General features: G+C 54.1%; 2 protein-coding genes across 6 annotated transcripts in view; one reads left to right on the top strand and one right to left on the bottom strand.

The window, feature by feature from the left end:
• Positions 1-5,304, bottom strand: part of PLA2G6 (phospholipase A2 group VI) — a 59,112-nt gene extending 53,808 nt beyond the window's left edge. Inside the window, exon 1 of one of the 3 annotated variants that reach the window (XM_080811977.1) lies at positions 5,262-5,304. The gene's annotated coding sequence lies outside the window, so the exon portion shown is untranslated. The remainder of the gene's footprint in view (positions 1-5,261) is intronic. The other 2 variants (XM_080811976.1, XM_080811975.1) reach the window with 2 other exon arrangements.
• A 4,154-nt stretch (positions 5,305-9,458) lies between these two features.
• MAFF (MAF bZIP transcription factor F) lies at positions 9,459-26,681 on the top strand. 3 transcript variants are annotated; one of them, XM_080811176.1, is made up of 3 exons: positions 9,459-9,523; positions 24,235-24,300; positions 24,941-26,675. In XM_080811176.1, the coding sequence occupies exons 2-3, from the start codon at positions 24,265-24,267 to the stop codon at positions 25,406-25,408; spliced, it is 504 nt and encodes a 167-aa protein (XP_080667302.1). In that variant the 5' UTR covers positions 9,459-9,523; positions 24,235-24,264; the 3' UTR covers positions 25,409-26,675. The 3 variants fall into 3 exon arrangements, with proteins under 3 accessions (XP_080667302.1, XP_080667303.1, XP_080667301.1); XM_080811177.1 differs by having other exon boundaries at positions 9,479-9,565; XM_080811175.1 differs by lacking the exon at positions 9,459-9,523 and adding an exon at positions 16,468-16,680 and having other exon boundaries at positions 24,941-26,681.
• Positions 26,682-26,960: the final 279 nt, after the last annotated feature.

Raw genomic sequence — 26,960 nt, 5'->3', positions numbered from 1 at the left:
AGGTCATGATCCCCGGGGTCCAGGGATCGAGTCCCTGCTCAGTGGAGAGCCTGTTCTCCCTCTGCCTCTCTCTCTCTCTCTCATGAATAAATAAAATCCTTTTTTTTTTTTTTAAAGATTTTTTTATTTATTTGACAGACGGAAATCACAGGTAGGCAGAGAGAGAGGAGGAAGCAGGCTCCCCACTGAGCAGAGAGCCCGATGCGGGGCTCGATCCCAGGACCCTGGGATCATGACCTGAGCCGAAGGCAGAGGCTTTAACCCACCGAGCCACCCAGGCGCCCCAATAAATAAAATCCTTAAAAAAAAAAAAAAAAAGAATCCTATCTTGTGCCTCCCCTCCTCTCAGCCCTAGAGGCACCCCTCACCCTGCCCAGCGGCTCCCCCAGAGGAGCATTTGTCCTGTGATAATCATGGTGCATCTGTTGGTTTGAGTCAGCCCCCTCTTTATTTATTTCTTAACGTGAGCACATGGGCTGCTGCTCCTGATGAATAGTGAATCTTTAAGAAATGTTTGCTGAGGGGCGCCTGGGTGGCTCAGTGGGTTAAGCTGCTGCCTTCGGCTCGGGTCATGATCTCAGGGTCCTGGGATCGAGCCCCGCATCGGGCTCTCTGCTCAGCAGGGAGTCTGCTCCCCCCTCTCTCTCCGCCTGCCTCTCTGCCTACTTGTGATCTCTGTCTCTCTCTCTGTCAAATAAATAAATAAAATCTTTAAAAAAAAAAAAAAAGAAATGTTTGCTGAATGAGTGAGGACAAATGAGTAAGCCCGGGAAGCCCACGGCGCCATCACCATCAAGGCCCCTCCCCTCCTCTCTTACTCCCTGGCGGGTGGTAACAGGCCACGCACCCTATTCCCTACCCACTCTGGGCTGCCCAGCACACCACCACCATGGAAAGGCTCAGAACACTTATGGGGCACCTGCTGGGCTTTCCGAGTGGCACTGAGCTATGATCTGGAAAGTCTGAAGCTCATTCGGGCTCTAAGCTGGGACACCCTACAAGCCCTGTGCTTCGCTCCTGACGAAGCCTGGCCGGAGGGACGGGCCAGCTGCCCCGGCGGTGCGTGACAGGATCCCTCTGGCAGCCGGGCCAGGAAGCTGACCTCACGCGACTGGCCTCGTGGGGGATCCTGGGAGCACACGCAGAACCGCTCGAGTTGGGAAGCAGGCTTCCCGAGCCCCGGCTGCTTACGACAGGATGTCCCATGACTGGAACAATTGGCACAGGCCAGCGATCCCCTCCTGTGCAGCTCAGGTCGCCCCCATCCACTGCCCTGGCAGGATCACCAAGGGCACCCAGGCCGGCCCCGAGCACCACCGCCTTCCTTCCTTCACCCCCACCAGCCGTGCCTCTCAGCACAGGAGCACCTCACCACGCGCTGGCCTCTGCCCTCTCACAAGACCACCCCGCTCTATGGTTGGCCCAGGGTCCCCCCATCCGTTAGCTGTCCCGAAGCTCACAAGGGCCCATGAAGGAAGGAAGGTGTGGGTGCTATCCCTGTCTGGCACAAAGGGAAACTGAGGCCCAGAGAAAGGATGTGGGAGGTGTTGCCTGGCTGCTGGACTCATGGCTTCTTCCGACTCCTGAAGTGCACTAGGAAGAGGGCCTGCAAACAGTAGGTGCTCAATTAGTGCATAAGATAAGACTGGATTTGGAAGTAGGGCTTAGGTCAAATGTCCTTTCCATCCCCCACCCAAGCCTCTGGACCTACAAAACTGCCTCTAGAACAAAATGTTCCTTCAAATGTTCTCTCCGACCCCAGCTCATCTCAAACTCGTGCCTAATGTGAGTGAGGAATGGGGAAGGGCTCGCCCCCATCACTTTACACACAAGACAACGTGGCTGCATTCACCCAGCACCCACTGAGCACCTGGCACCTCACCAAGTGTCTGAGGTAATTACCACATTTAATCCTCAAAACACTCCTACGAGAAGGTGTACTTCCACCCACATGACACATGGAAAACTGAGGTACAGGAGCTTATGTGACTTGCCAGGGTCTGAACCCCATTAGTTAGCCTCGGGAGCACCACCTCAACATCCTCAAACTGCCTTCAGGAGAAAGCCTGAATGGCAAGTGGCTGAATGGCTTGATTTTCAGCCTCTTGTCCTTGAAAAGCGAAGGCGCCCATCTAAAAATGCACTGCCATTCATACGAGCCGGAGCAAAATGCCCTTCAGGAAAGGAAAAGGTGTCTTTTTCATTTGCCCTGCTTAGCGGGACCACAGCTGGTGGCACATCGTCCCAGACATGTTGCTGAAGCTTCCAAAGACGGGAGACGCCAATAACTTGAACAGATCGTTGGGCTCGTGCCTAAGGGACAAGGTGGCCCATTTTATGAATCAATTTATGATTCACTCTATAAATATTTATCAAGGACCTACTCGGGGGCAAGCATTGTTCTAACTGCTGAGACTCCACTAATCAACTAAATAGACAAAAATCCCAGCCCTTGGGGCGCCTGGGTGGCTCAGTGGGTTAAAGCCTCTGCTTTCGGCTCAGGTCATGGTCTTAGGGTCCTGGGATTGAGCCCCGCATCGGGCTCTCTGCTCGGCGGGGAGCCTGCTTCCCCCTTTCTCTCTGCCCCCTTTTGATCTCTCTCTCTCTCTCTCTGTCAAATAAATAAATAAATTCTTAAAAAAAAATAAATCCCTGCCCTCCTAGATCTCCTACTTTAGCAAGGGCTCTAAATAATAAAGAAGATCAAAAGGCAAAGCATATCCATAGGTTTTAGATACTGGGTAGATGCTGAGAAGAAAAGGGAACCGAAGAAAGGGGATCAGAAATGCTGAGGTAGAGACTCAAATTTTAGACAGGGTGACCAGGGAAATCCTGACCAAGAACTTGACCTTGAGTAAAGACTGAAAGGAAATGAGGCCAAAACCCGTATGGATATCTAGGTGAAGAAATGACCAGGTAAAGGGAAGAGCAAGTGCAAAGGCCCTTGGGTTGCAGCATGACTGATGAGTTCCAGGAACGGCAAGGATGCTGGACACCGGGGAGGTCAGAGAGGTAACAGAGGGCCAGCTGCGTATAAATGAGAGAAGCCACTGCAGGGCCTGGAGCAAAGCTGCGACATTAACACATCACTGGCCAGATGAGGAGTGTAGAGAGCCTGCAAGGGTAATCCGACAGCCTCAGCCAGAGCCAACTCAAAGACTACTGCCATTTCCTACTCAAGACGGGAAAGTAAGTGGGAGGGACAGATATTGGTGGAAGGAGCAGGGGGGATGAAGGGGATATATATCAGGAACTTAATTCTAAATACCTTTAACTTTGAAATGCCCTTTTTGAGGTTTGAGCAAGCAATTCTGTAAGTGAGCCTATCATTCAGGGGAAAGATCTAGACTGGACTGGAGATATAAATATGGGAGTTGTCAGAGATGGTACTTAAAGCTATGACATTGGATGAGGTCACCCGAAAAATGAGGATGGACTAAAATAAGAGAGAGAGAGAGAGAGAGAGAAGAGCCATGTCAGTCATGGACCTATTAAAAGTATTCTCCCAGGGGCCACCCTCTACAAGGAGAAGCTCTAACAAGGCCTCCTCTTCACCACGACCCTTCACCCCTTCCGCGCACACACCCACAACACATGTGCAAACACGCGCACACACAGCGCTTCCTCTGTCTCTTGGTGATGTCATTCTGCTGAGCGAGAAGGAAGTTCTCATCGAGGATACTGTCCCCTAATGAGAAAGTAATCCGTGGAAGGGAGAGAAAGTGCAGCAGTGAGCCTCACAGCGGCTAAGCAATCACATGGGCTCTACTGTTTGTAGGTGACCTCAGGAAACTCATTCACACTCTTTCTTATGTTAAATAGGAATAACAGTCGCTACACCATGGGTATATTTGTTAATAAATGAGAAATGAATGAATGAATGAATGGTAAAAGCAACACACCTAGGAAAAAACCTGACTCAGAACAGATGACTGATAAATACTGTCAAATGCTAAGTGCAGACAGTGTTCCTTCTACCTGTCTTTCCCTCTTTTGTCATTTTATCCCTTTCCCTTTCCTGGCTGTGACACAACAGTCAAACCACACATTTGTATGGGGCCATGCTGGTTTCAAAGCTCTGCCTTCTGCATTTCTTTCAAATTTTCAACCTCACAGCAGCCTTATGAGGGCAGGAAATATAATCCCCCTGCCACGGACCAAAAAACTGCAACTTAGGACAAAAAACAGCCTCCAAACTCCAGGAACATTTTAGGGCAGAGACAATAACAAAAACACCGCATTACAGCCCAAGGGTGGGGCACCTGTGTTGCCAAACCAAACCTGCCTAACATCCTGTTGGGTGGGTAAAAGGGCAGGTGAGGGAAAGACCCAGAAGCTCAGGGGAAGGGAAGGTATTTGTTTGGGGTCACATGAATAGTACATTAAAAAAAAAATGGGCACAGATCCCTGAGCCCTGTGCCCTCCTTGTCCCACACCCAAGGACCTACCCATCCTAGTCACATGGTCAAACAGGTTATGCCTTCCTGGTCACCAGCTTCCAAGCCATCTCTGGGCACAGAATTGGTGGGTTGGGAGACGCTGGGGTGAGGAGACTATGGGGAAGGAGGGAGCACGGTGGGGTGCAGGCAGATGAAATGTGAGGCACATAAGAGACAATAAGCCTCAGAGAGAAGCAGAAAGATGGAAATCAGAAAACGGGGAAAGTAAAAAAAAAAAAAAAAAAAAAAGGAAGGAAGAAAGAAAGGGGGTAGAGTAAAATAGACAAGAGGGGAGACACAAATAGAGAAATGCAGAAAACAGATAAAGTGGGGGATTAGGTGGGAATACAGAGGCAGAAAAGTCGGGAGCACGTAAGAAGGGCACAGGGAAGACAATGGGACAATCAATGCAGCCCAGAGTGGAAACTGGGGGCCCTGAGAGGAACTGAGAGTTGGAGGGAGACGGGAAAGGGCTGACCAAGGGAGTTAGGTATAGAGGGGAGACGCACAAGGGAGACCGGGGTACTAAGGAAGGACCCAGGGCCGAAGCTGGCGTCCCTGGGGAGGTCACAAGTTCGACATGAGACAAGACCTGTCACAGATGGAAGTTGGGGCGCTGCGGAAATCAAAGGGCGGATGCTGCGGGCACTCAGAGGGTCACACAAGGGTCAATGGAGGACACGACTAACAATTGGGGAGCACAAGGGAGGTCCGAAGGAGGGTCGGGGTGGAGACCACGGAAACTGGGGCGAGCAGGATGGGGCGAGCAGGAGGTTTGGGGAAGGGCCCCCCAGGCCCCGCCTCCCCTGCGCCGTCACTCACCTCAGCTTACTCAGCACTTCTACTTCCTTCTATTTCCGCAAACAAACGAGGCCGGCCCCACGTGACGGCCTGGCCACTGCCCTCCGCCAATCAGCGAAGCCCGTGCTCCGGTTGGGACTCGCGAGGAAGGCGGGGGCGGGGCTCCGCCATGTTTTCTAACTGCCCAATGGAAGGGGCTTCCAGCGCCGAGGGAGGCCAGGCTTCGGTCTGGAGCCAATCCTCTGCGGCGGGGCGCGGCCACGTCTGTGCGGGGCGGAAGGGCCTCGTGCCGGCTCGTTGGCGGACATGTTGGTGAGGGGCGGGAGTCTCCTCCTCCGCCTTCCACCGCCCGAAACGGTCTGGAGGCCTGGAGTCTGACCCTACTGTTCTGACGGCTCGGCTCGTAAAGATAAAACTGAAACTAGCAAAGACGCAGGGCGTGGCAGGGAGGAACCTGCTTAGATTTTTTTTTTTTTTTTCCCGGGGACCCCCAGATTGAGTAAGAATATGGGACGCCCAGTTAAATTTGAATTTTGGCTCAACGACCAATAATTTTTTAGTTTGAATCAAAAACACGAAGTACGGTTGTGCTAAGGAAGTATTCAGCCTTACTTAACAGCTCTACAGCAAGCTGATCTCGGGAAGTATCCTGGCACTTTTAGGAGAAACGTGGGCAAATGACTTGGTCTCTGCGATCTCATCCTTAAGGACGTTGTAACCCAGCGATAAATTCATCTCTGTACCTGCACATAATGGGATTTCAACAAATGGTTGCTATTATCATTAGTAATGCGGAGAAGGGCGCACTGGCGAGGGGGTTGTCGTGACAGCTTTGTTTCTGCGGAGCAGATCCTATCCACTAATACCGGTACAGAGCTTCACCTGTTACAAAGTAGTTTGATTTCACATCCATCACCCCTGAAGTGTAGTCGCTCTTGTCTGCACTTCACATGTGAGGAGACTGTTCCTTACACCAAGATTTGAATTTTGCTCAAGAGTTTGAGCTTTGAGGGGCATCTGGGTGGCTCAGTGGGTTAAAGCCTCTGCCTTCGGCTCAGGTCATGATCCCAGGGTCCTGGGATCGAGCCCCGTTTGGGCTCTCTCCTCTGCAGGGAGCCTGCTTCCTCCTCTCTCTGCCTGCCTCTCTGCCTGCTTGTGATCTCTGTCTGTCAAATAAATAAATAAATAAAATCTAAGAGTTTGAGCTTTGAGTTGAGAGAACTGGGTGAAGACTCCGACTTCTCGCTGAAAATATTTTGCCCTCCACACCCCAAACACGTGAAGTTAGGGCGATGGTTATCAGGGAGCTTGCAAAAGGCGGGGCATTTCACCCTCTGCCGAGCAATCTGACCCAAGTCTTCAGCAAACACCCCGGTATTCACAGTGGATCTGCAGGACAAGTTTGGCAACACAGACACACAACTGAATCTGAAATGCAGAAAAGGCTGAGGGAGGCTGCATCAATCACAAAATCCTCAAAGAGGGGCGCCTGGGTGGCTCAGTGGGTTAAAGCCTCTGCTTTCGGCTCAGGTCATGGTCCCAGGTCCCTGGGATAGAGCCCCACATCCGGCTCTCTGCTCAGCAGGGAGCCTGTTTCCCCCTCTCTCTCTCTGCCTGCCTCTCTGCCTACTTGTGATCTCTGTCAAATAAGTAAAAATAAAATCTTAAAAAAAAAAAAAAACCCTCAAAGATCCACGAAAGAAATTTAATCTCAGGGCCTCGTGAAGTTGAGTGTCCCTCCCCTAAGTATTTCTGGTGAAAACTGTGAAATGAGTGGATAAAGCAAGGGATGAGGGTTAGGGGATTATTAGGAAGCACTGAATGAGCAAGCAATGGGAAGGGAGAGGGCAAATAAGTATGCTGGGATGTGCTCTGTTGGCTTTCTGTTGGATTTTTGCATTGGAGCAGTTCAAGTCCAAGAGCTTCTCTGGAGGGGTTGTGCCAGAAACATCTCAGAGGGGCTTACCTGCAGCTACAAACATCTCAGAGCAAAATGTTTGCTTTCTAGGAGCCCAGAATCTGGAGTCAGACTAGACCAAGCCCCCCCCTCATAGATGGATAGAAACTTAACTAACTGGGGTGTCTGGGTGGCTCAGTCGGTTAAGCGTCTGACTCTTGGTTTTGACTCAGGTCATGACCCCAGGGTTGTGAGATTCAGCCCCACATTGGCCGCGTGCTTGACCTGCTGGGAGTCTGCTTCAGATCCTCTCTCTCTCTTCCTCTCCCGCTACCCCTCCCCCCCACCAAAGCTCACCCGTGCCTGTGCTCGCTCTTTCTCTCTCAAATAAATAAATCCTAAGGGAAAAAAAAAGAAATTTAACTAGCTGACATGCTAATGGTGCAGTTTATACTCTTACTTTGTTGGATCCTCACCAAAATGTTGAGAAGTAGGACTCTTGTCCCCCACTTTATTGTGGAAGAAACCTACAGGTTCTGCAATGGAAAATGATCTCCAGAGTCACATGTCAATAACAGGCAGGACCAGGGGGACCCGGGTGCCTCAGTCGGTAAGCATCAGCTTTCAGTTCCGGGCATGGTCCTGGGGTCCCGGGATCAAGCCCCATGTTGGGCTCCCTGCTTAGCGGGTAGCCTGCTTCTCCTTCTCCCTTGGTCCTTCCCCCCTCCTCCCGCTGGTGGTCTCTCTCTCTCAAATAAATCTTTAAAAATAATAATAATAATAGGGGTGCCTGGGTGGCTCAGTGGGTTAAAGCCTCTGCCTTTGGCTCAGGTCATGATCCCAGGGTCCTGGGATCGAGCCCCGCGTCAGGCTCTCTGCTCAGCGGGGAGCCTGCTTTCCCCTTTCTCTCTGCCTGCCTCTCTGCCTACTTGTGATCTCTGTCAAATAAATAAATAAATAATCTTTTAAAAAATAATAATAATAAAAGGCAGAATCAGAATTGGGACCTGCCTCGTCTCTTCTTTCCCTGCTGCACACAAGTCCCCACTACGTGCCAAGCAATATTCTTGCCGCTGAGGAAACCACAGTGAACAAAACAGACAAAAATCCTTGCCCTCCTGGTGTCGCAGTCTTGTGGGGGACAGACAGATGATAAACAAGATCAAGTCAAACACAGAGTGTGTTTTGCTAAAGTCTTTGGGCGAACTGTCGTGATGTTAGCATCCTTCTTTCAAAGAACCTTGAGTGTGGAATCTGGGGTTACCTGGACAAGTGCCCTTGCACTGGTCTTGCGTTTTGTATATTTGAGCATTTTTATCGTTGAAAAGTTGGGGGGAAAGTATAGTATGGTAGAGGGTGATTAAAAAAAAAAACTATGGAATAAAAAGCAAGGGGGAAAGTTGGGGTGGGGTGCAGTTTTAAACAGAGTGGCCAGGGAAGGGCTCACTGAGAAGGGAGGTGTTTAAATAAGGGCCTGAGGGAGGCCAGGGAGTGAGCGTGGGAAAGAGGGTTCCTCAGGGAAGGAATGGTATGAGCAAAGGCCCTGAGGCAGGAGTCTCCATGGCTAGTGTCAGGACAAGCAAGGAGGCTGTCGTGCCTGGAGTAGCCTGAGAGAGCAGGAGCAGGGTAGGCGATGAGTTCAAAGGGCTCTCAGGGCCTGACGCACATTGTGGCTCATTCTAAAACGCTGGTTTTCATTCTGAGGGGAATGGGAAGGCATGGGAGGTTTTTGAGCAGAGTGAGCCGATTGGATTTACAGGTTAACAGATCCTATCTGTTTGGTAGAAATAGACTGTAGAATCATTACAGCTGGGCTTTGTGTCACCATAAAATGCGCAAGGTACAGAAGGCATTACAGGAAGGCATTGCCAAAACTCTTGTCTGTGGGAAGCTGTGTGAGATGAGTCCTGAACAGGGGTGGGCACCCTAACCCCCGACCACCAGTTCCTGTGAACAAAGCTTTCGTGGAACACAGCCACATCATTCGTTCACACGCCTGTGCCGCTACAATGGCAGAAATCGAAAAATGATGACAGAAACCGTATGGCTCACAATGCCTCACATATTTCTATCTGGCCCTTTATGGAAAAAAAAAAAAATGTACCAACCCCTGTTCATAAGTTGAGTTTCAAAGGTTGCACAGGAGTTTGCCAGCTGGATTGGGAAAGTGAAAACATTCCAGGTGGAAAGAACTTTATGGGCAAAAGTCCACCTCACAAGACTGTATGGGTTGTTTGGGGAACTACGGAGGCCGAACGTTGCTGGAATCCAAGTGTGTGAGCGGGCGAGTGGGCAGTGAGCCACAGAGGACAGGCAGGAAGGTTCTCGAGTGCCAGACTGAGGATCTTGCCCCCTGCAGACACTGGGAGCCCCTGTAGGGTGACAGGTCAGTGAATGTGGGGGGCAATCCCCTTGCTGCTATAGAGAGGTGAGTGGAAGGCACAGAGGCCACAAGGCAGCTGTGTAATGATTACACTTAATTATATGGCTTCCGATTTGAGGGAGGGAGCAGCTATCAAGGCTTGTGCCTTCTGGAAAGAAATGAGAGCAGGTGACCTCGGGCCCCGCGCGAGGCAGCTGCCACCTGTGTTCCCATCCTCAGGAGGAAAGCCAGTCCTGGCCAGCACAAGCAGGACTTGCCCACCCTGGGGGCCCCTCCGCCTAACTCAAGGGCTCCCAGGACAGACTGTGTCTGGAGGAGAGGCTGGTTCTCAGGGCCAGGGGGTCAGGGAAGCTTTGCCAAGAAGCTAGCCTGAACCTGGGTCCTGAAGGGTGGGGAGAGCTTGCCAAGGCTGAGCGGAGGGCATTTCAGGCAAGGATGGGGGACCTGTGCCAGGGATGGTGCAGTCTAGCCTCTCGGGATGGGGTCTAACCTAGGGTTCTGGGGGTCACAGTGCACAAGGTCTTCATCCCTTCCTTCTTTCTCCGGCGCTTCTCACCCTCACTTCAGTTTCTCCAGCCAGGGCTGACGAAGCACCTACTACGCGCACAGTTTCCCTCGTGGCAGAGTGAGGGCCCGAAAGATACATCTGTTCCTGCCCTTAGGGTCTGCAATTGAATACAGACGTGCCCCAGATCCACAGATAATTGTTTATGGTGAAGAAGCAGGGGGCTAGAGGCAAATATGGTTTTCCCAGAGAAATCACAAAATTACACGGGATCGTGTTCCAGATTACCAGGCGGGATAGCCTAGCGAGTGTTGTAGTGACGAACCACCCCACAATCACACTGGCTTAACACAGGCTTATGTTTTTGTTCATGTATGTCCAACGTGGGGAGGGGTTGGGGGGGGGTTCCATTTCTGAGAGTCCCACGGGAAGCGTCTTGTCAAATTTGGGTTTTGGATGAGAGGCTGGATTAGAAGGTTTGACAGACAGACAAGAGCTGGTGAGAGATAAGGGAGTGGCTAGCACCGGCTGGCACCTGAGATCTTGAGGGGGACTAAGGTCCCCTAGGGAGAGGCAGAGGGGGCAAAGTCCAGCACCCTGAGCATCACTAATCACGCTGCTCCAGGGGAAGGAGGGGCGGAGACTGCAAAGGTAGGAGGGAAGCCCACGCCTTAGAAGCTGAGGGAGAGAGAACCACAAGGTCGAGTGCTGTCAAAGGACAGACTAGATCAGGAGGGGAAATGGACCCGGGTTTCAGCAATAATGAGTTCCCTTCAAGGGACAGTGGGGCCGAGCCAGACTGCAGGGTGGGGAAGAAGAGGGGGCAGGAGAGCTCAGAGGTGGTGAGGCACATTGGGCTGTGAAAGGGAAGAAAAGGCGAGCCTGGGGGTGGGGTGATGAGAAAGGGAAGGGGCAGGTGGGATGCAGGTTGGGGATGACAGTCACTTGGGGAAATGTCGGTGCTGAGAGAGAAGCAGGGAGCTGGAGAGTAGGCATGAGGGTCTGGGAAAAGGAGAGGTAGCTTTGGGACAGCTTCTGCAGGGGCAGGGGGAGGGGGAAGGACAAATGCAGGGGGTCGAGGCCAGAGGCCTCTCAGTTGGCCTCTCTTTCCTCAAGTGGAAATGAGGACAAAGCAGTGGGTTTTTTTCTTCCTGCTGGACCCAAGACCCTTTCAGACAGTGGCCCAGTGCAGGGACATCTTCTGCCAGTCGCCCCCCACCGCCCTCGGGGTGCCTTGGGATCTCAAAGTAGGAGGGAAGAAGAGGGGTGAGATTCTGTACAAGATCTGGCCAGAGCTGCCCCCAGCACGAGCCGGAGTGTCCTTCAATATCCAGTGGCTCAGATGGCTCCCCAGCAAAGCCCAGGGATGATGCCCAGCAGGGGCATCGGGAGACAGCTCCGCCCTCGCATCAGACCAACCTGAGTTCAAATCCTCCTCTGCCCGGGACTGACTGTGATATTGGGCTGGTTATCTCACCTCTCAGAGTTCCAATGTCTCACCCGCAGGCGATGGTAACGCCTAGCTCCCCGGACAGTGGCAACGATTAGCAGGATCGGGCACAGCACGTCCCACAGTCCAGCAACCGGGTGCTCCCTGGGGAACTGGGGAATCCATATTTGGGCCCGTTTCCTCTGCTCTAGAAGGAGGCTGATCATTTGTGCCCCCACTGCCCACCTACAACAGGGAGGGCTTTTGTGGGAAGGAAAACTATGAAGACATGGAAATGTGATGAAAGTACAGGTAATTTGGGGAAACGATTGGTTTATTTAGCAGGGAGAGGAAAGAGTTGGGGGAACAAACATGGCCCAGACAGGTTAGGCACTTAGCGTGGTGCCTGGCATCCACGAGGCATCTCAGAAGCACAATGATGGGAGTAAGTACAATGCAGTACTAAGCTGCTGCAAGGCACGTGAGGGGTGAAGAAGTGGGAACAGAACGAGGTACCAGAAAGGATCCCATGACATCACCCCACCCAGCAGAGAAGCCCACCCCAGAAGCGGGACCTGGCTCAGTGACAGAGGGCTGCCCTCCAGCCCTGCTAAGCGGGGCTGGGAAGGCCCCAGTGTCCGGGGACAGGAACTCTTGGGGGCCTGAAAATCATATCTCAGGGCAGGAGTGGCTTCCAGAGAACACCTGACCGGGAATCTCCAAACCAGCAGTGGTCCCCTCCGCAGCAGCCCGCCTCTAGCTACCTTTACAACTCAGGACACATAGCCAAGTCAGCTTTCCTTTAAAGAAAGTTTACTGTGGCTTGAGATGGTTTTGAAATCACTGGCCTAATCCTAGACTTTCACTGCAGATGGGGAAACCGAGGCTGGGATGGAAGAATGCCCCACACGGGGATCAGACAGGGGTGTGAATGAGCTGCAGATCCAGGCTTGGGTCAAGCCTGTCACTGTTCCTGGGCACCTACTGAGGGCTGGGGTCCTGCGGGGATATGCCTGGGTGCTATTTGGGGTTTTGGACCCCTGGCCAGATGAGCAGGGGATGAGGTGGACCAGTCAGAGTTGTGCTGTACTTAGCAGGCAAAGGCACTCCCTCCCTAGAAACAGACATGGAGGCACCGCCCTGTGGGCAGGAGGTGGGGTCTCTGGGGCGGGGGCGTGGCCAAGCACTGGCTTTGTCACCGGCCCAGGGAAGAGGCAGGTTTCTCTAGGGGACTCCAGAAAACTCATCTCTCTCTCACCCAGTATCTATTGATCTCTTCTCCCACACTAGGCACTGTGCCACATGCTTTTAAGTGTGAACACATTAAATTGTTTCACAATCCATGAAAATGGAACTCTATTAGTAAGCCCGGTTTACAGAGGAAGAGAGTGAGACAGGAGAGGTTCAGTCCCTCAGCTGGTGAGGGGTGGAGGCCAGGATTTGAGCCCTCGGACTACCCTGAGGGCCCCTACTTAAAAAGGCAAAACAGAGGAAAAGAACTTGTATTAAAACAGAAATTGCAGAAATGACAGAATTTCTGCAGAATTTCACCCAGATTCCCCAACTGCTAATACTTAGCCACAGTAACTTTATCATTCCCTACCTCTCTTGTTCTCAACTGTTTCAGAGTAAATTGCAGACCCCATGATCCTTTACCTCTAAATATTCTAACACGTGTTTCCTAAAATCAAGGACAATCTCTTACCTGACCACAGGACAACTACCCAAATCAGGAAATTAACACCCATAAGAGTCTATTAGCTAGTTGACCAACCTTACTGGGACTTGACCAGCTACCTTCACGATGTCCTTCATACCAACAGGAAATCCTGGATCCCACGCAGTTTCGGTTGTCCTGTCTCCTCTAATCTGGAACAGTCCTGTCTTTGTCTTTCAGGATCTTGTCTTTTTTTCTTTTTTTTTTCCAAGATTGCATTCATTTATTTGATAGAGAGAGAGAAAGAACATGAGCTGGGGGAAGGGCAGAGGGAGAGGGAGAAGCAGATTCTGTGCTGAGACGCAGGGCTTCATCCCAGGACCCTGAGATCACAACCTGGAGCTGAAGGCAGACGCTTAACAGACTGAGCCACCCACACGCCCCGATCTTGTCATTTTTTTAAAGCATGCAGTGCAGTTATTTTATAGAGCTGCTCTCAGTCTGGGTGTGTCTCCCATTTCCTCACGATCACATTCATGGTGAGAGTTTCTGTCAGCTGCTCCACAGAACTGATGCTGTGTCCTCCTCCGGGCATCGTTCAGGGGACACACGAGTCAGTTTGTCCCGTTACTGCTGAAAGCAACCTTGATCATTTAGCCAAAGTGTTATCTGCCAGGTTTCTCCAGTGTAAAAAGACTATCTTTCCATTTCCAATTAATAATTACATTTAGGGGGCGCCTGGGTAGCTCAGGTCATGATCTCATGGTCCTGGGATGAGCCCCTTGTTCGGCTCCCTGCTCAGTGGGGAGTCTGCTCACCCCTCTCTCTCTGATCCCCCCCTCGCTTGGGCACTCTCTCTCTCTCTCAGAGTCTTTAAAAAAAACTATATTTAGGGTCATACTTTGAAACTATAAAACTATATACATTTCTCATCAAATTTTCATATCCACTGATGATTATTCTTGGATCCATTATTACTAGAATGCTTGTCTAATGGTCATTTTCTAACTCCATCATTCCTTCTACTGGAAGAAGGAGCTTTGTCTTCTTCTATTAATTAATTAATTCATTCATTCATATTAGTATGGACTCATCGATTCTTCTCTTATTTAATGGGTTACGATCCATCATTACTGTTATTATTTTTTTAATATTTGAATTGTCCTAGATTTGTCCAGTAGGAACCCCCCTTGCAAACCACGGAGCCGCCACTTTTAAATACGACATTGCACGATGTCCCGTGGCCTTGACCAGAAATGGAGCCATGTCTGTGGGCAAGCAGTCTCTGCTGCGTGGGTACTGAAGGGCCGACCCCCTGACATGGGCAGGCTGGGCATGGGAGCAAAGGATTTAGGCAGCATGGTGTCCTGGGGTGTTGTGCAGGTCGCTGGGGACTCATTCACTAGTTGAGCACCTATAACAAGGCCTCTGAAATCAAACTCTACTAAATCAAGGGAAAGAGGAGCCTGGCCAGTGACCAAGGCTCCACACAAAGACGATGGGTCCTACGCCTTCCACTGCCAAATAAGGTAGGTGCTGTGATGTCAGTTTCACAGAAGATGTGTCTGTTGCAGTGACAGGCACTTCAGACAATGAAAACAGCATGAGCAAGGACAAGGGGGATGAACGGCAATACTCCCCCATTTTGCACCCCCCACCAAAGCTGCCCCTTTTGAGTGGAGCTCCAGGCACTGAATATAAATCTTGCATTTTTACTGGAACCCACTCATTTGGGCATAGCCCTAAATGTCTGGACCCGGAATCTATCCAGTCCAGATTCAAATTCCAGTTCTTGTACTTCCCAGCTGGGTGGCTTTGGAAAGTCGCTTGACCTCTCTGAGCCTCCACTAATATATTTCCTCGACGTGTATTTATGGAGGGCTCACTATGTGCTGAGCACTGTTCCAGACACGTGACATGCCGTGGTGAACAAGGCAGACAAGAAACTTCCACTCTGGGGGCGCCTGGGTGGCTCAGTGGGTTAAAACCTCTGCCTTCCTCTCAGGTCATGATCTCGGGGTCCTGGGATCAAGCACCACTTCTGGCTCTCTGCTTAGTGGGGAGCCTGCTTCTCCTCTCTCTCTGCCTGCCTCTCTGCCAACTTGTGATCTCTGTCTGTCAAATAAATAATTAAAATCTTAAGAAAAAAAAAAAACCCTTCCATTCTGTTTAGGGAAGACAGACATTAAATAGTAAGCAAATATAAGCAAGGTAATACCTTATGGAGATATGAAGGTTAATATAAGAACAAATTTCAGAAGTGGGGGCTCTTATAGGCAGGGCAGTCAGGAAAGACCTCTCTGAGGCAGTGACATCTAAGTTGACGTGAGAAATGAGAAAGAGCCTGGCAGTGAACAGAAACGCACATAGCTAGTGCAAAGGACCTGTGGTAGGAATAAGCTAGGTGTGTTTGAAAGACAGTGAGAAGGGCAGTGTGGCTGAAGAGCAGTGGGTGAGATGAGAATGGAAGGTGAGGCTGCAGAGCTGGGCAGAGGCCAGATGGCTTAGGGCCCTATAGACTGAAAGGAGGGATATAGTTTATATTCCAAATGCAAAGGGAAGCCATTGAGGGTGTTAAACCAGAGGGTGGGAGTGTGTGAAGGAATCTGATCCTTGTTTTAAGAAGATCTTTGATGTGTGAAGAAAGCCTTTAGGGGCAAAGTGGGGAGGCTATCAGGAGGCTTGCTGTCATGGTCCAGATAAGTTGATGGTGCCTGGGCCAGAGGTAGAGCCATGAGGGTGGGGAAGAGTGGTCAGATGCTGGACAGTGTTGGAGGTAGAGCCAGCCTCACTAGTGGGGAAGAAGGGAGAAAGAGGAATGGGCTTGAACAACTGAAACTGGGAAGTCTCGGGGTACGGGGAGTTGAGGTAGGGTTAGTGGTTGGGAACTGGATTTTTGCCATCCTCATCTGGCACTCAGCTAGAGGTGCAGAGGGGCAGTCTAGAATTCAGAGAAGCTCTCCGGAGATCATGGGCATATGGTTGGCATTTAAAACCACGGGACTGGATGAGATCATCATGGCAAAGGGTGTAGGTTGAAAGGAGAAGAGGCACGGGGCTGTTGACTGCAAAATGAGACAAATGACACCTCCGCCCACGCGGCTCTCGCGAGGTATCACGTGAATGCACGCACCCAGCCCATGTTCTTACCCGGGTTGAGAATCCCTACAGCGCTGAGGCTAGGCGGGGGAGGGGCGGGGAATGGGGCCTTTGTGGGCGGGGCCTGGGCGGGGCGGGGCCATCTGGGGGCGGGGCCGAGAGCCGGGAGGCCGCTCCGGGGCCGGAGGGACCGCCGGGCGGTGACGTCACCGCATGACTGGGTTTTTATGAATGAAAGGAATCCTGTGAGTGAGTAATTCCGGGAAGCTCGCCTTACAACTCCGCGCCGCCCCCCGCGCCGCCCGCCCCACAACAAAACTCGGCGCGGCGCTCTCGGGAGCCCGGCTCGGAGCGACCCGCGGTCGGGACCGGAGACGAGACGGACCAGGGCGCGGGCCGGGACAGCAAGCCCGGACGGCAGCAGCAGCCGCGCGTGCCCGGAGCGCCAGGCGAAGCGGGCCGAGAGGCGGGTGAGGGACGCGGGTCCGAGACGGGGACGGGCGCGCGAAAGCGGAGGCGGCAGGGTCTCCGCGCCCGGGAACGTGCCTGGGGCGGGGCGCCGGGGCCCGCTCCGTCTGCGCCCCGGTGTATCCCTCGCCCGGACGGCTGGCGGGGCGGGGGTGCTGGGGGGACCGGGTGGCTGAGGGGGCGGGGGGCGGGGACCAGAGGTCCGGGCAGGGGCCGAGACGGGGCCCAGGCAGGCTTGGCGGGGTGCGGAGACAGGCCCCTTCTGGGGGCGCGCGCGGGGAGGCGGCGGAGCCGGGCAGGAAGGGACAGCACAGGCGGGCGAGCGCAGCGTCCGCCCAGGCGGGGCCGGGGGCGGTGTGTGCACGTACGTGACTCGGTGAGAACAGTCCTTGGACCGCTGCCCGCGGGCCGTGCGTGCGCGGTTTGTTTACGTCCGAAGGCGGGCGTGTGTGTGTGTTCCCGGGCCAGTGTCCCTCGTATCTTGCCTGGTGCGTGCGTGAGAGAGAGAGGGAGAGGGGGAGAGAGAGTGAGTGAGTGTGTGTGTGTGTGTGTGTGGTGTTTGTGTCGACCGGCGCGCTCACCGGGCAGTGAAGACCCTGGGCCTGTGGCCAGCCGTGTGTACCTCGGAGAGAGTGTGCCCACAGGAATAAACGCGGAATGAGGATTAGATCGAGGGAAGTGGACCGTTCCATGGTCACACGGGGGTCCGGGAATTCTCCCTGGGGCTGTCCCCTTCTGACCAGCCTGCAGCCAGGCCCTTGCTGTCCCTGGAGTTTCCCAGGGACAGGGCCATGTGACTGCGGTGTTTGTCCCCCGCCCAGAGCCGGCGCCTGCAGCCACAGGGTGGGGCAAAGTATCAAAGGCCCCACCCAGCTGGGCTGGGGGGCGGGGGTGAGATGAGAGAGCCACCCCTGGTCTCAGCCCCCGATGGGTCCGGCAACAAAGTGGGCTGGTGCCTCTGTCCTTGTCCCCAGGTTGTCCAGCTGCCTGGGGAAGGCAGACCTTGGGGACTCTCCTTCATCCCCAGGGTTGCCCATCCCCTGCCTCTCAGGAGGAAGAAGGGCCTGGAAACCCACCGCAAAGGTGGGAGATGGGAAGGAATCCCTGGCCCCCTCACTTTCGTGGCTCCTCTGGCTGGTCCTGGTTCTGGAGGTTGTACCTGCTGGGTTGGGGAGGGTGAGACCAGGAGGGTGGGGTGGAGCTGGTTTCTGCCCTCCTGGTGGTTTCAGTTCCCAGGTGGGATTAGTCAGACAAACCTACTGCTGGTTGGATCTGAGGAGCTAGTTGAAGGCCTGGGCCAGCCCTGGGACCCAGAGTCCTCACCCTGGGCTAGCCCAGGTCATGGTCAGCAGGCAGTGGCTCAGGTGGTCTTGGTCCATGAAGGATTAATATGTGAGGGGTGGGGCCCTGACCTAGCCTCCTCTCCCCATCAGCCTGTGGGATGAGATGGGGGTTAGGGATGCTTTCCTCCTATTCTGCGCTTCTCCCATCTACAAAGCTTAGAATGTTGGGGGGATGTTGGTAATTGAACTTGCTGGGGTGAGAAACCAGATGATCTTTCAACCTTGAATCTTTGAGCCCTGGTGAGCTCTGCTTCCACGGCTGGGAATTTGAGTGACTCCATCTGCAGCACGAACTAGGCTATGTGGGGTGGCAGGATGGGTGTAGAATGGGGAGGGATGGACCTGTGGGAAAGGAGAGTCCACAGCCCCAGTCTGGAGCCAGGGATGTCCAGGAGTATAGGGTTTGAGTAAGGGAGGTGGTGGCCAGCAGCACAGGAACCAGGCAGGCCCATCCTTCAGAGCTGGGCAGGAAACATCCCCCAGTAGGGCGGGGATTCAGGGGACAAGGGGAAGTGGCTGGTTGGATCACAGATGGAGAGTTTTGACTCCCATTGAATCACCTCTGGGCCTTCCCTAGGGCCTGAGACTGAACATGGGCTCCTGTGCCTCCCTCCTTCCTGATACTTTTAGCCTGAGTTGCGATGGACCCTGTCATGGGCCAGATGCTGGGAATGAGATGGTGAACACAGGAGATCTAGAGCCTGCCCTCCGAGACCTTCCAGTCGAAGAAGGGGGGACAAAGTTGAAAGAGCTACCAAACTCAATGCAAAACCACAGCTGAGATCAGGGTAGTAGGAGGCAGAAGGCTCTGTGATTTGCAAGTATGTAACAGGACTGTGACTTAGCCCGGGCAATCAAGGGAGGCTTCCCTGAGGAGGTGACCAGTGAGCTGGGTTGTCAGATGGAGGGATGGTCACCTGTGAAGCCTGAAGCCCTTAAGGGCTGGGATTGTGATTCATCTTTGGGCCTTTGGGACCCAGCAACAAGTCTGGGACAGAATAGGTGCTTCTTGGAGGTTTGCTGATGAAACGAATGAATGAGCCTAGATCCATGTCCTGGAAGAATAACATAGCACTTGAGGTAAAAGGCCCGGGAGTCCCAGGGAAGCAGGAAGCCTGAGGGAGCTACGGGATTCTTGAAGCAGTCTCGCAAAAGTGAGCAGATCGTTCAGGACCCAGGTGCCATCCTCCCTCACATGTACACACACACACACACACACACACACACACACAGAGGCACACACAGATACACACAGACACACTCCCTGTGGGAAATGTACAAGGATGGTAGTTTACTGTCCTTTCTTTCATTCGTTGTGAGCGTGAGCATCCTGGGAGAGAGTGCCCGCTGTGCGGGCTGGAAGGGAGGCTGGCGTGTCAAGGTTTTGAAACGGGCTGAGCCTGGGCCGGTTTGTAGGTTTGTGTCAGCTGTCAGCAGTGCTCCCTCTGATGTCCCTGAGAGGAGGACAGATGACAGGGCAGGCACTGGAGGCAAGCGAGACCAGAGGCCAGTGAGGAGGTGGCTGTGGTCATAATTCCGCTGAAAGAGGAAGTGGTCCCCAGCTGCGCAGGTGGAGCGGAGGGACGGTCAAGGCTGACAGTCCCAGAGTTTGTGTTCTCATGCCTCTGCCTCCAGGAAGCCTTCCCTGATTGCCTTCCCCTTCCTCCAGGGCCTCCACTCTGTTGGTGGTCTTGGAGTTCCATTCTGGACCAGAATCTGCCACTCAAAACTCCAAAGTAGTCAGTGCTGGAAAGTCCTCTAGGCTCGGTGAAGGTTGGGCATGGTGGGGAACTGAGGCCCAGAGAGGGGAGTGGCGGATCTGAAGCCACGCGCAGTGAATGTGAGTGGGTGGCAGAGTCCCAGAGCTAGAATGCAAGGCCCCTGCTTCCCTGCAGTGCTGGGTTCTCTCAGCTTTGCTCCCCTTCCAGCAGGGAGGAGGTTGTACCAGTGCTGGCTGCCAAGGCCCAGGAAAACACATTTTTTCCCTCTGTCCTCACAGAGGAAGCAGAATGGCTCAGCAGCCAGCGAGGAGCCCATGCCAGTGGGTGGGCCGTCTACAGGATGTCTCTGGAGTGGACCAGGGGCCAGGGAGGGGAGCGCGGGAGAGCTGGTGGCTGCTGGCTGGGCCAGGCTGCTGTCAATCCCTGGGAATCAGTTCATTCTCTGTGCCTCTGAAGGAGTGTTGGGAACCTGCAGACCTTGGAAGTTGGCTCTGCTGGCCTCCAAGGGAAAAAGGGAAAAAAAAATAGGGGTGGCAGGGGGAGCAATCAGGTGGCTGGTAGTGAAGAAAGGGCACTGAGCTGGGGGTCAGGACCATTTAATACCTGCTGTGTGACTTCAGGCAAGAGATGCCCCTCCCTCTTGGGCTAAGTGAGGAGGCAGGGCCAGGTGCCCTCCAGGGACCCATCCTGGGTAACCCCAGCCAGCCAGGAGAGGCTGAGTCCAAGTAAGGTCCCGGTGCCTGCTACTGGCCTGACCCTCCTCCTGGAAGGACTCAGCCATTCTGATAACCCCCAGCAGCTCATGGGGCTCTGCAGTTTGTAACCGCTTGGCAGGTATTGTTCTGATCCTACAGTTGTAGGATCTGATTCCTACAAACGTAGGAATTGTAGGAATCAGATCTGATTCTGATTCTTACAGTTGTAGGAAAAGTGGAGGCCCAGAGAGGTGGGCCTTGCCCCAGGTCTCACAACCCGGAGAAGACAGACAGAGGATTCAAACCCAGGCTTGCCTCAATCCATTGCTCCTTCCTTGCTTCCCATGCCCCAGCCGGGGGGGGGCCAAGCATCGTGAAGGTAGAACCCCCTTCTGCTCCCTTCCCATCTTCCTGGAGTCTGGGTACCGTCCTTGCCACGAGGAAGCAAGGAAGCAGATGGAAAGGAGGAAGAGTTGGAGACAGGGCGGGAGGTTTTTCTCCTGGACAGTGTTCAGCTGGGCTTGGGCTTGGCACTCGGTTCAGAGACTGACAAGCTGGGTCAGGGTGTCAGAGACCAGCCACCCACATCTCACCAGTACCTGCTCCCCGCCAGGCCCTGTGCTGGGGGCCTCAGTACCCAGAACTGCTGCAGGTTGCTGCCGCAGAGCTCCCTGTCTGGTGGGGAGACAAGGACACAGACCATTACAAGGTAAGAGAGAAGTGCTAGGGGTGGGTGGTGCCTGAAGAGTCGTGTGGATCCAGGAGGGCTTCCCGGAGGAGGTGTTATCTGTGCGGAAGGCTGAAGAAAGCGCCGGAATCTGCCAGATAAGGTCAGGGGAGAAATGTCATAGGGTGTAGAGTTGGCCAGAGGCCATAGACTGTAGGAGAGAGGAAGTGAAAGAAATTCTGGGTGCCGAGGTGCCAAGCGGAGGTGGGCCGTGATGGCAGGCAAGCCTGGGATGCCACACAGGTGGGCCTGGACTCTGTCCCGGGGATAAGGAGCCCCTGAAGGTTTTCCTGTGGGTGGTGACATGGTCAGAGGCACATGCTGGAAAGATCCCTCGTGCTGCTGTGTGGACGACTGAGCGGAGGCCAGCAGGAGAGCATTCTAGGCCCTTCTAGGTGTGTGGCGGGGAGAGGAAGGCAGCCCTTTAAGAGGACCGCAGTGAAGGGCGGGATTGGTGGGTGTGGCGTATGAGGGTCTCCAGGTGGCATCTGTGAAAGGCCAGGGTCCTGACTTGGGGCTCTCTGGGCCTCAGCGACACCATAGGAAGCTTGGGAGGCCCTGAAGACCTTCCCAGGCTGAGGGCTGTGGTGGCGGCCTCTGTGAGGGGGTCTCTCAGATGCCACCTTCCCCCTCCAGTCCCACTCCTTGCTTCCCTCTGGGGTGTCACACCCTCCGGCCGTATGGGCCCGGGGGAGCTGGGCGACTCCAGAGAAGCTTTGGGCTTTCTGCACCTCGGCCCGAGTCACACTGAGAATTCTCCATTCCTCGAGCCTCTGCAGTGTGCCAGGCTCTGGGCACTGGAGATGCAGCAGGGGACGAGCAGACTCTAGGCTGCCGGGGAGCTGGCCCTCTAATGGGGGGGTGGGCAGACACTGAACAGATCTGTACAGTAGATGAGTAAGAATGCATACAGTGGAAAGTACCACGGAGGAACATGAGGTAAGGAAGGGAGGTGGGGGGAGAGAGAGAGAGAGAGAGACAGACTCTGTGTGTGTGTGTGTGTGTGTGTGTGTGTGTGCGCGCGTGTGTGTGCGTGCGTGCGTGTGCGTGCGTGCCAGGGGCTGGGAATTCCAAATTGAGTGACAACAGGAGATTTGGGAAGAGACCCAAAGGTGAGGAAACAAGCTTGGTGGCCGTCTAGGAGCAGAGAAACCCAGGCCCCGAGAACAGCCAGTGCAAAGGCCCTGGGGAGGAGCATGCATGGTGTGTGTATGAGGAACTACAAGGAGGAGGGCGTGGCTGGAGCGGAGTGAGGGAAGGGGAACCACGCAGCAGGTGAAGTCAGAGGTCTGCGCTGGGGCGGCATCCTGCAGGGACTTGTGGGCCATTGTGATGACATGAGCTTGTACTCCAAGTGAGATGGGAACCGTGGGAGGGTCCTGAGTGAGAAGTAACACAAGTGACCTAACTCTGGGTCACCCCTGGGGAAACCGAGGGACAGAGTGGTTACCTAATGGGCCAGGATCAGAACTAGTGGGGGAACCACCATGGAAAGGCCCCACGGGTGTCTGGCACCGAGGTCCATGCAACACATGTTTTTTGCATTTCAACACAGTGTGTCCCAGGGACACCGGGAACCTGCGGGAATATGTCAGAGGCCGAGCTGAAGCTGTGAGGTGGACCCCACAGAAAGTTTGAGAAGCCAGGGCTTGGACCCCATTTGCCCCTGCTGCTCTCTAGCATCCGGGGTATTGCTAATGAGATCATTAGGATGCTGCATCTCAGGCCACAGGGCATTGTCCCACCTTGTCTCCTCCGCTCCTCACCACCACCCCTCCCCGCCGGGATTATGGGATGAGGACACGGAGGCTCACAATGAGTGGGGGAGAAGATCAGATCTGCTGGGGACAGAGAGGACTGCTGCTTTCAAGGGGGTTTTGGGAGACAGTCCCCTTCCTGGCCCCGGGCAGTGGCCACTGGCCCCCAGAAGGTCCCCTCCATGTCTCCCCAGAGCCGATGTCTGGCATAGGAATAAATGCTCAAAAAATACTTGCTGAAGGGACATGGAGCTTTCAGGCCTGTGGGGGAGACACTGAGGTACACTGGGCCCCTCATCAGTTTAGGGTATGGTTGCCCTGACTGCCCAGGGCAGAGCTGCGTTAGTGCTGGGTACCAAGCAGGAAAAGCTTTCCTAAGACGGATTTGGGTGAGGAGGGCGTGGGCTGGGCTGGAGGGGAAGGGAAGGGACTGGTAATGTTTTATTTTGATGGGGTGCAGGTTGGACTCTGGAAAGTCATTGACTATCATATATGTATTATATACATCCATATGTATATAATACATATGATATATATGAGATAGTCAATGACTTTCCACAAACACACATGTGTATATATATATAGTAGTTTATATTTTTTATAAGTTATAAATTATTTTATATTTATTATATATTTTATATATAATTTAAAGTAACTTTACTCCCAGCATGGGGCTCACTCCTGACCCCGAGATCGAGAATTGCATATCCTACCAATTGAGCCAGCCAGGTGCTCCAAATAGGGTTTGTGTGCTTTGCTGTGTATAGGCATCTCTGGACCTCATATGGGCGAATGGCTGGAGGGGGGTGTCCATTCATTTGATGCCTATTTATTGAGCATGTGCTATGTACCAGGCACTGACTTAGGCACACTGATACCATGGCAAGACCACAGTCTTCCTGAGTGTGCATTTTGGTGGAGGAGAGGTGGGACAGAGACAGATAACCTAACCAAACAAAATTATTGCAGAAGAGGTGACCATGAGGGTTATCAAATGGGCTGATGTGATGATATAGGAGGTATTTAGCCAGGATGGTTAGACCAGTTTGAAGAGGTGACATTTGGCAAAGCTCTCAATGAAGAGTCACTATGGGGAGATGAAAAGGAAGACAGCCATGAAGAGAGTAGCAGGTGCAAAGGCCCCGAGGCTGGAATGAGCCATTCAACAGCGCCATTGTGGCTGGACCACTGGGGCAGAGAAAGGTGGTATGACAGGAATTGCAGAGCAGCAGAGGCCTTGCATGCCAAGGTAGTGAGTTTGGGTTTCATTCAAAGTAGAAAGGAAAGTGACCTTGGCCTCTTCTCTCTCCTAGGTCTCAGCCCAGAGGGCACCTTTTGCAAACATGTCTGTGGATCCCTTATCCAGCAAAGCCCTGAAGGTGAGGAGGCAGCCCCTGTTGTCCCCGTCCTCCCCCTCTCCCTCCTTGCCTAGGCTGACTGTCCCATCCCAACTTCCCCTTCAGTTCCTGGAATCCTCAAGGGCGGCTCAGCAGGGTTCAGGTGTTCATGGGGCCCTAGGAAGGGCCCCGGCCTGGAAACCAAGAGGCCTGGGCTCTGGTCGTAGGTTGGGTGCCCCCTCGCACCCCTCCACCGCCCCCCCTCCCCAGGCAGGTCACTTCCATCTCTGGGCTGGCTTCCCCATCAGCACAGTGCTTACTGGGCTAGAGAGGACTTAAAAGGTGCTTTCTGGGCCGGGTTTCTCTGGCTAAGTCCAGGCTGATGCACTGGGTTAGAATTTGGGCCAAGCCCTGGTGTGGTGGTCCCTTTTGTGTTCAAATCCTGGTTTGGCCCCGCTTCCCCGTTCTGGATTCTTCACCCGCCCGCCCCAACAGTTTGGGGCCTTGGAGCGAGCAAGTCCAGTCTCCTCGTTGGGGCCTGTGGTGGTGAAGGGGGGAGCATTGGGGGTGGGTGGGGGAGCCGTTTCCAGCACCTGCTGCGCGCCAGGCCAGGGCCAGGGTCCACAGGCAGGGCGCGACCCTGGGCCTCAGCTTTCCCATGCGCCCAACATCCTGCCCCCAGATCAAGCGTGAGCTGAGCGAGAACACGCCGCATCTGTCTGACGAGGCGCTGATGGGGCTGTCGGTGCGCGAGCTGAACCGGCACCTGCGCGGGCTCTCCGCCGAGGAGGTGACGCGGCTCAAGCAGCGACGTCGTACGCTCAAGAACCGCGGCTACGCGGCCAGCTGCCGCGTGAAGCGCGTGTGCCAGAAGGAGGAGCTGCAGAAGCAGAAGTCGGAGCTGGAGCGCGAGGTGGACAAGCTGGCGCGCGAGAACGCAGCCATGCGCCTGGAGCTCGACGCGCTGCGCGGCAAGTGCGAGGCGCTGCAGGGCTTCGCGCGCTCTGTGGCCGCTCGCGGGCCCGCGGCGCGCGTGGCGCCCGCCAGCGTCATCACCATTGTTAAGTCTGCCCCGGCCCCAGGGTCGGGGCCGGGGCCGGGCCCCGCCTCCACCCCCACCCCCGGCCCCTCCCCCGCAGCCTGCTCCTAGTGTCCGCCCCGCCCCGCCCGGCCACGCCGCACTTCCAAGCCACGCCCCTCCGACCCCCGCTTCCTTCCCACAGTGCCTAAGCGTGGTCTCGTCCCCGGGTGCCATTTCTCTGCAGCCACCAGCCCCCGTGGTGAGCACATGATCCCTCCCGAGCCTGCTGTCTTCCTGTTGTGGCCCCTATAACTGGGTCCTAATAGGTGGCCTTGGGGTGGGACAACTTTGGTGAGAATGGTGGGGTGGTATTGAAGTCTGGGGTCTCTTTTGCCTGAACAGTCCAGCCGTGTCGACTGGGACGGTGGGATACAGAGCGGATTAGAGAAGGGCTGTCCCGGAGAAGAGGGCCACCCCTCATTTTGTGAAGTGTCTGCTCAGATGGTGCCCTAGCCCCTCCAAACCCTCGCAGGATTCAGGACTAGGTTTGGCTCTCATATGTGTCTCCTGGGGCTGGGAAGCCAATGCACCCCCCCCCCCCATCCCCGGCCTGCTTTGGGCCCAGGGGTGCCTGACCTTCCGAAGCTGGGAGAATCATCAGACATCACCTAGTGATGGCCACTTAATAGATAGGGAAACAGGCCTCCAGCGGACAGGCCAGTGCTCAGAGCCATCTGTGTTTCGTGGCTGAGCTGGAAAAGCCAAGCTGCCCTGAGTTTCCAGCCAAGGTTGTCAGGGGCATTGTGGACACGGACTGGAAAGGATGATGGAAGGGCCTCCCTGGCCTGGGAGCTGCCTCTGTGCGTTAGGGGAAGAGAAGTAGAGGGCGGGAGAAGGTGATAAGGATGGGAGAGACGGAAGGAGCTGGCCAGCCAAAGAGAAAGGGGACCAAGGAGGCGACCATCGACTGTGGCAGGTGGGAAGATAAGACAGATCCTGAGGTCTTGCAGTCCTGAGAAGGACCATTGTGGCTTGTGGGGTGGCCACTGCCATTGATTGCCATTCTCCTGGGGAGCCCAGCCCCACCCCTCCCGCCCTGTATACCGCTGTTTATTTATTGCACGAATCTAAGTTATTCTCCCCAGCCGGAAACCTAGCACCCACTCCCTGGGAAAAGAGGTGTGTGGCCCTGTGCTGGACTTTATATTTTATATCTGCAAATAAATCACATTTTATCTTATATTTAGGGAAAGCCGGATGACAACCACCCAAAAAATGTTGAAAAAAAAAATTTACCCGGCCCCCAGAATTTATTTATTTTCTGACTTACAGTAAGCGAGTTATCCGCCTTCTGTATTTTGTAGACTTTCTGAATAAAGTCAAATTCTCTTTTTCCACAGTGACCAAGTGTAAGTCCTTGGGCTATGGTTTTTGGAGGGCTGGGGGGGTGGGATGGGTTCTGAATGAGGGGCTGAAGCTGGAGTTCTGCTTATAACCCCAGGCAGGCCCCCCTGCTGGAGGGGAGGGCTAGCCCCGTGTTGCAAATGAAGAAACTGTGCCATTGGCTCTCACTAGCTCTTGCGGGGGGGGGGGGGGGGGGCGCGACTGTTGCTAAAACTACTGTTCTTCCATCTGGTTCCCTGGAGCCTCCCAGGGGAAAACAAAGCCAGGGGGACAATGA

This window comes from Martes martes (assembly GCF_963455335.1).
Source record: "Martes martes genome assembly, chromosome: 8".
In the NCBI taxonomy this organism is placed as follows: Eukaryota; Metazoa; Chordata; class Mammalia; order Carnivora; family Mustelidae; genus Martes; species Martes martes.
The sequence above is the reverse complement of the archived record's forward strand: the minus strand, read 5'-3'. Positions and strand labels throughout refer to the sequence as shown.

Bases quoted from the DNA above. Each gene is read 5' to 3' on its own strand.
- MAFF (XM_080811175.1), top strand. From the start codon at position 24,265: ATGTCTGTGGATCCCTTATCCAGCAAAGCCCTGAAG. The intron at 24,301-24,940 runs GTGAGGAGGCAG...TCCTGCCCCCAG, and splicing joins TATCCAGCAAAGCCCTGAAG to ATCAAGCGTGAGCTGAGCGA.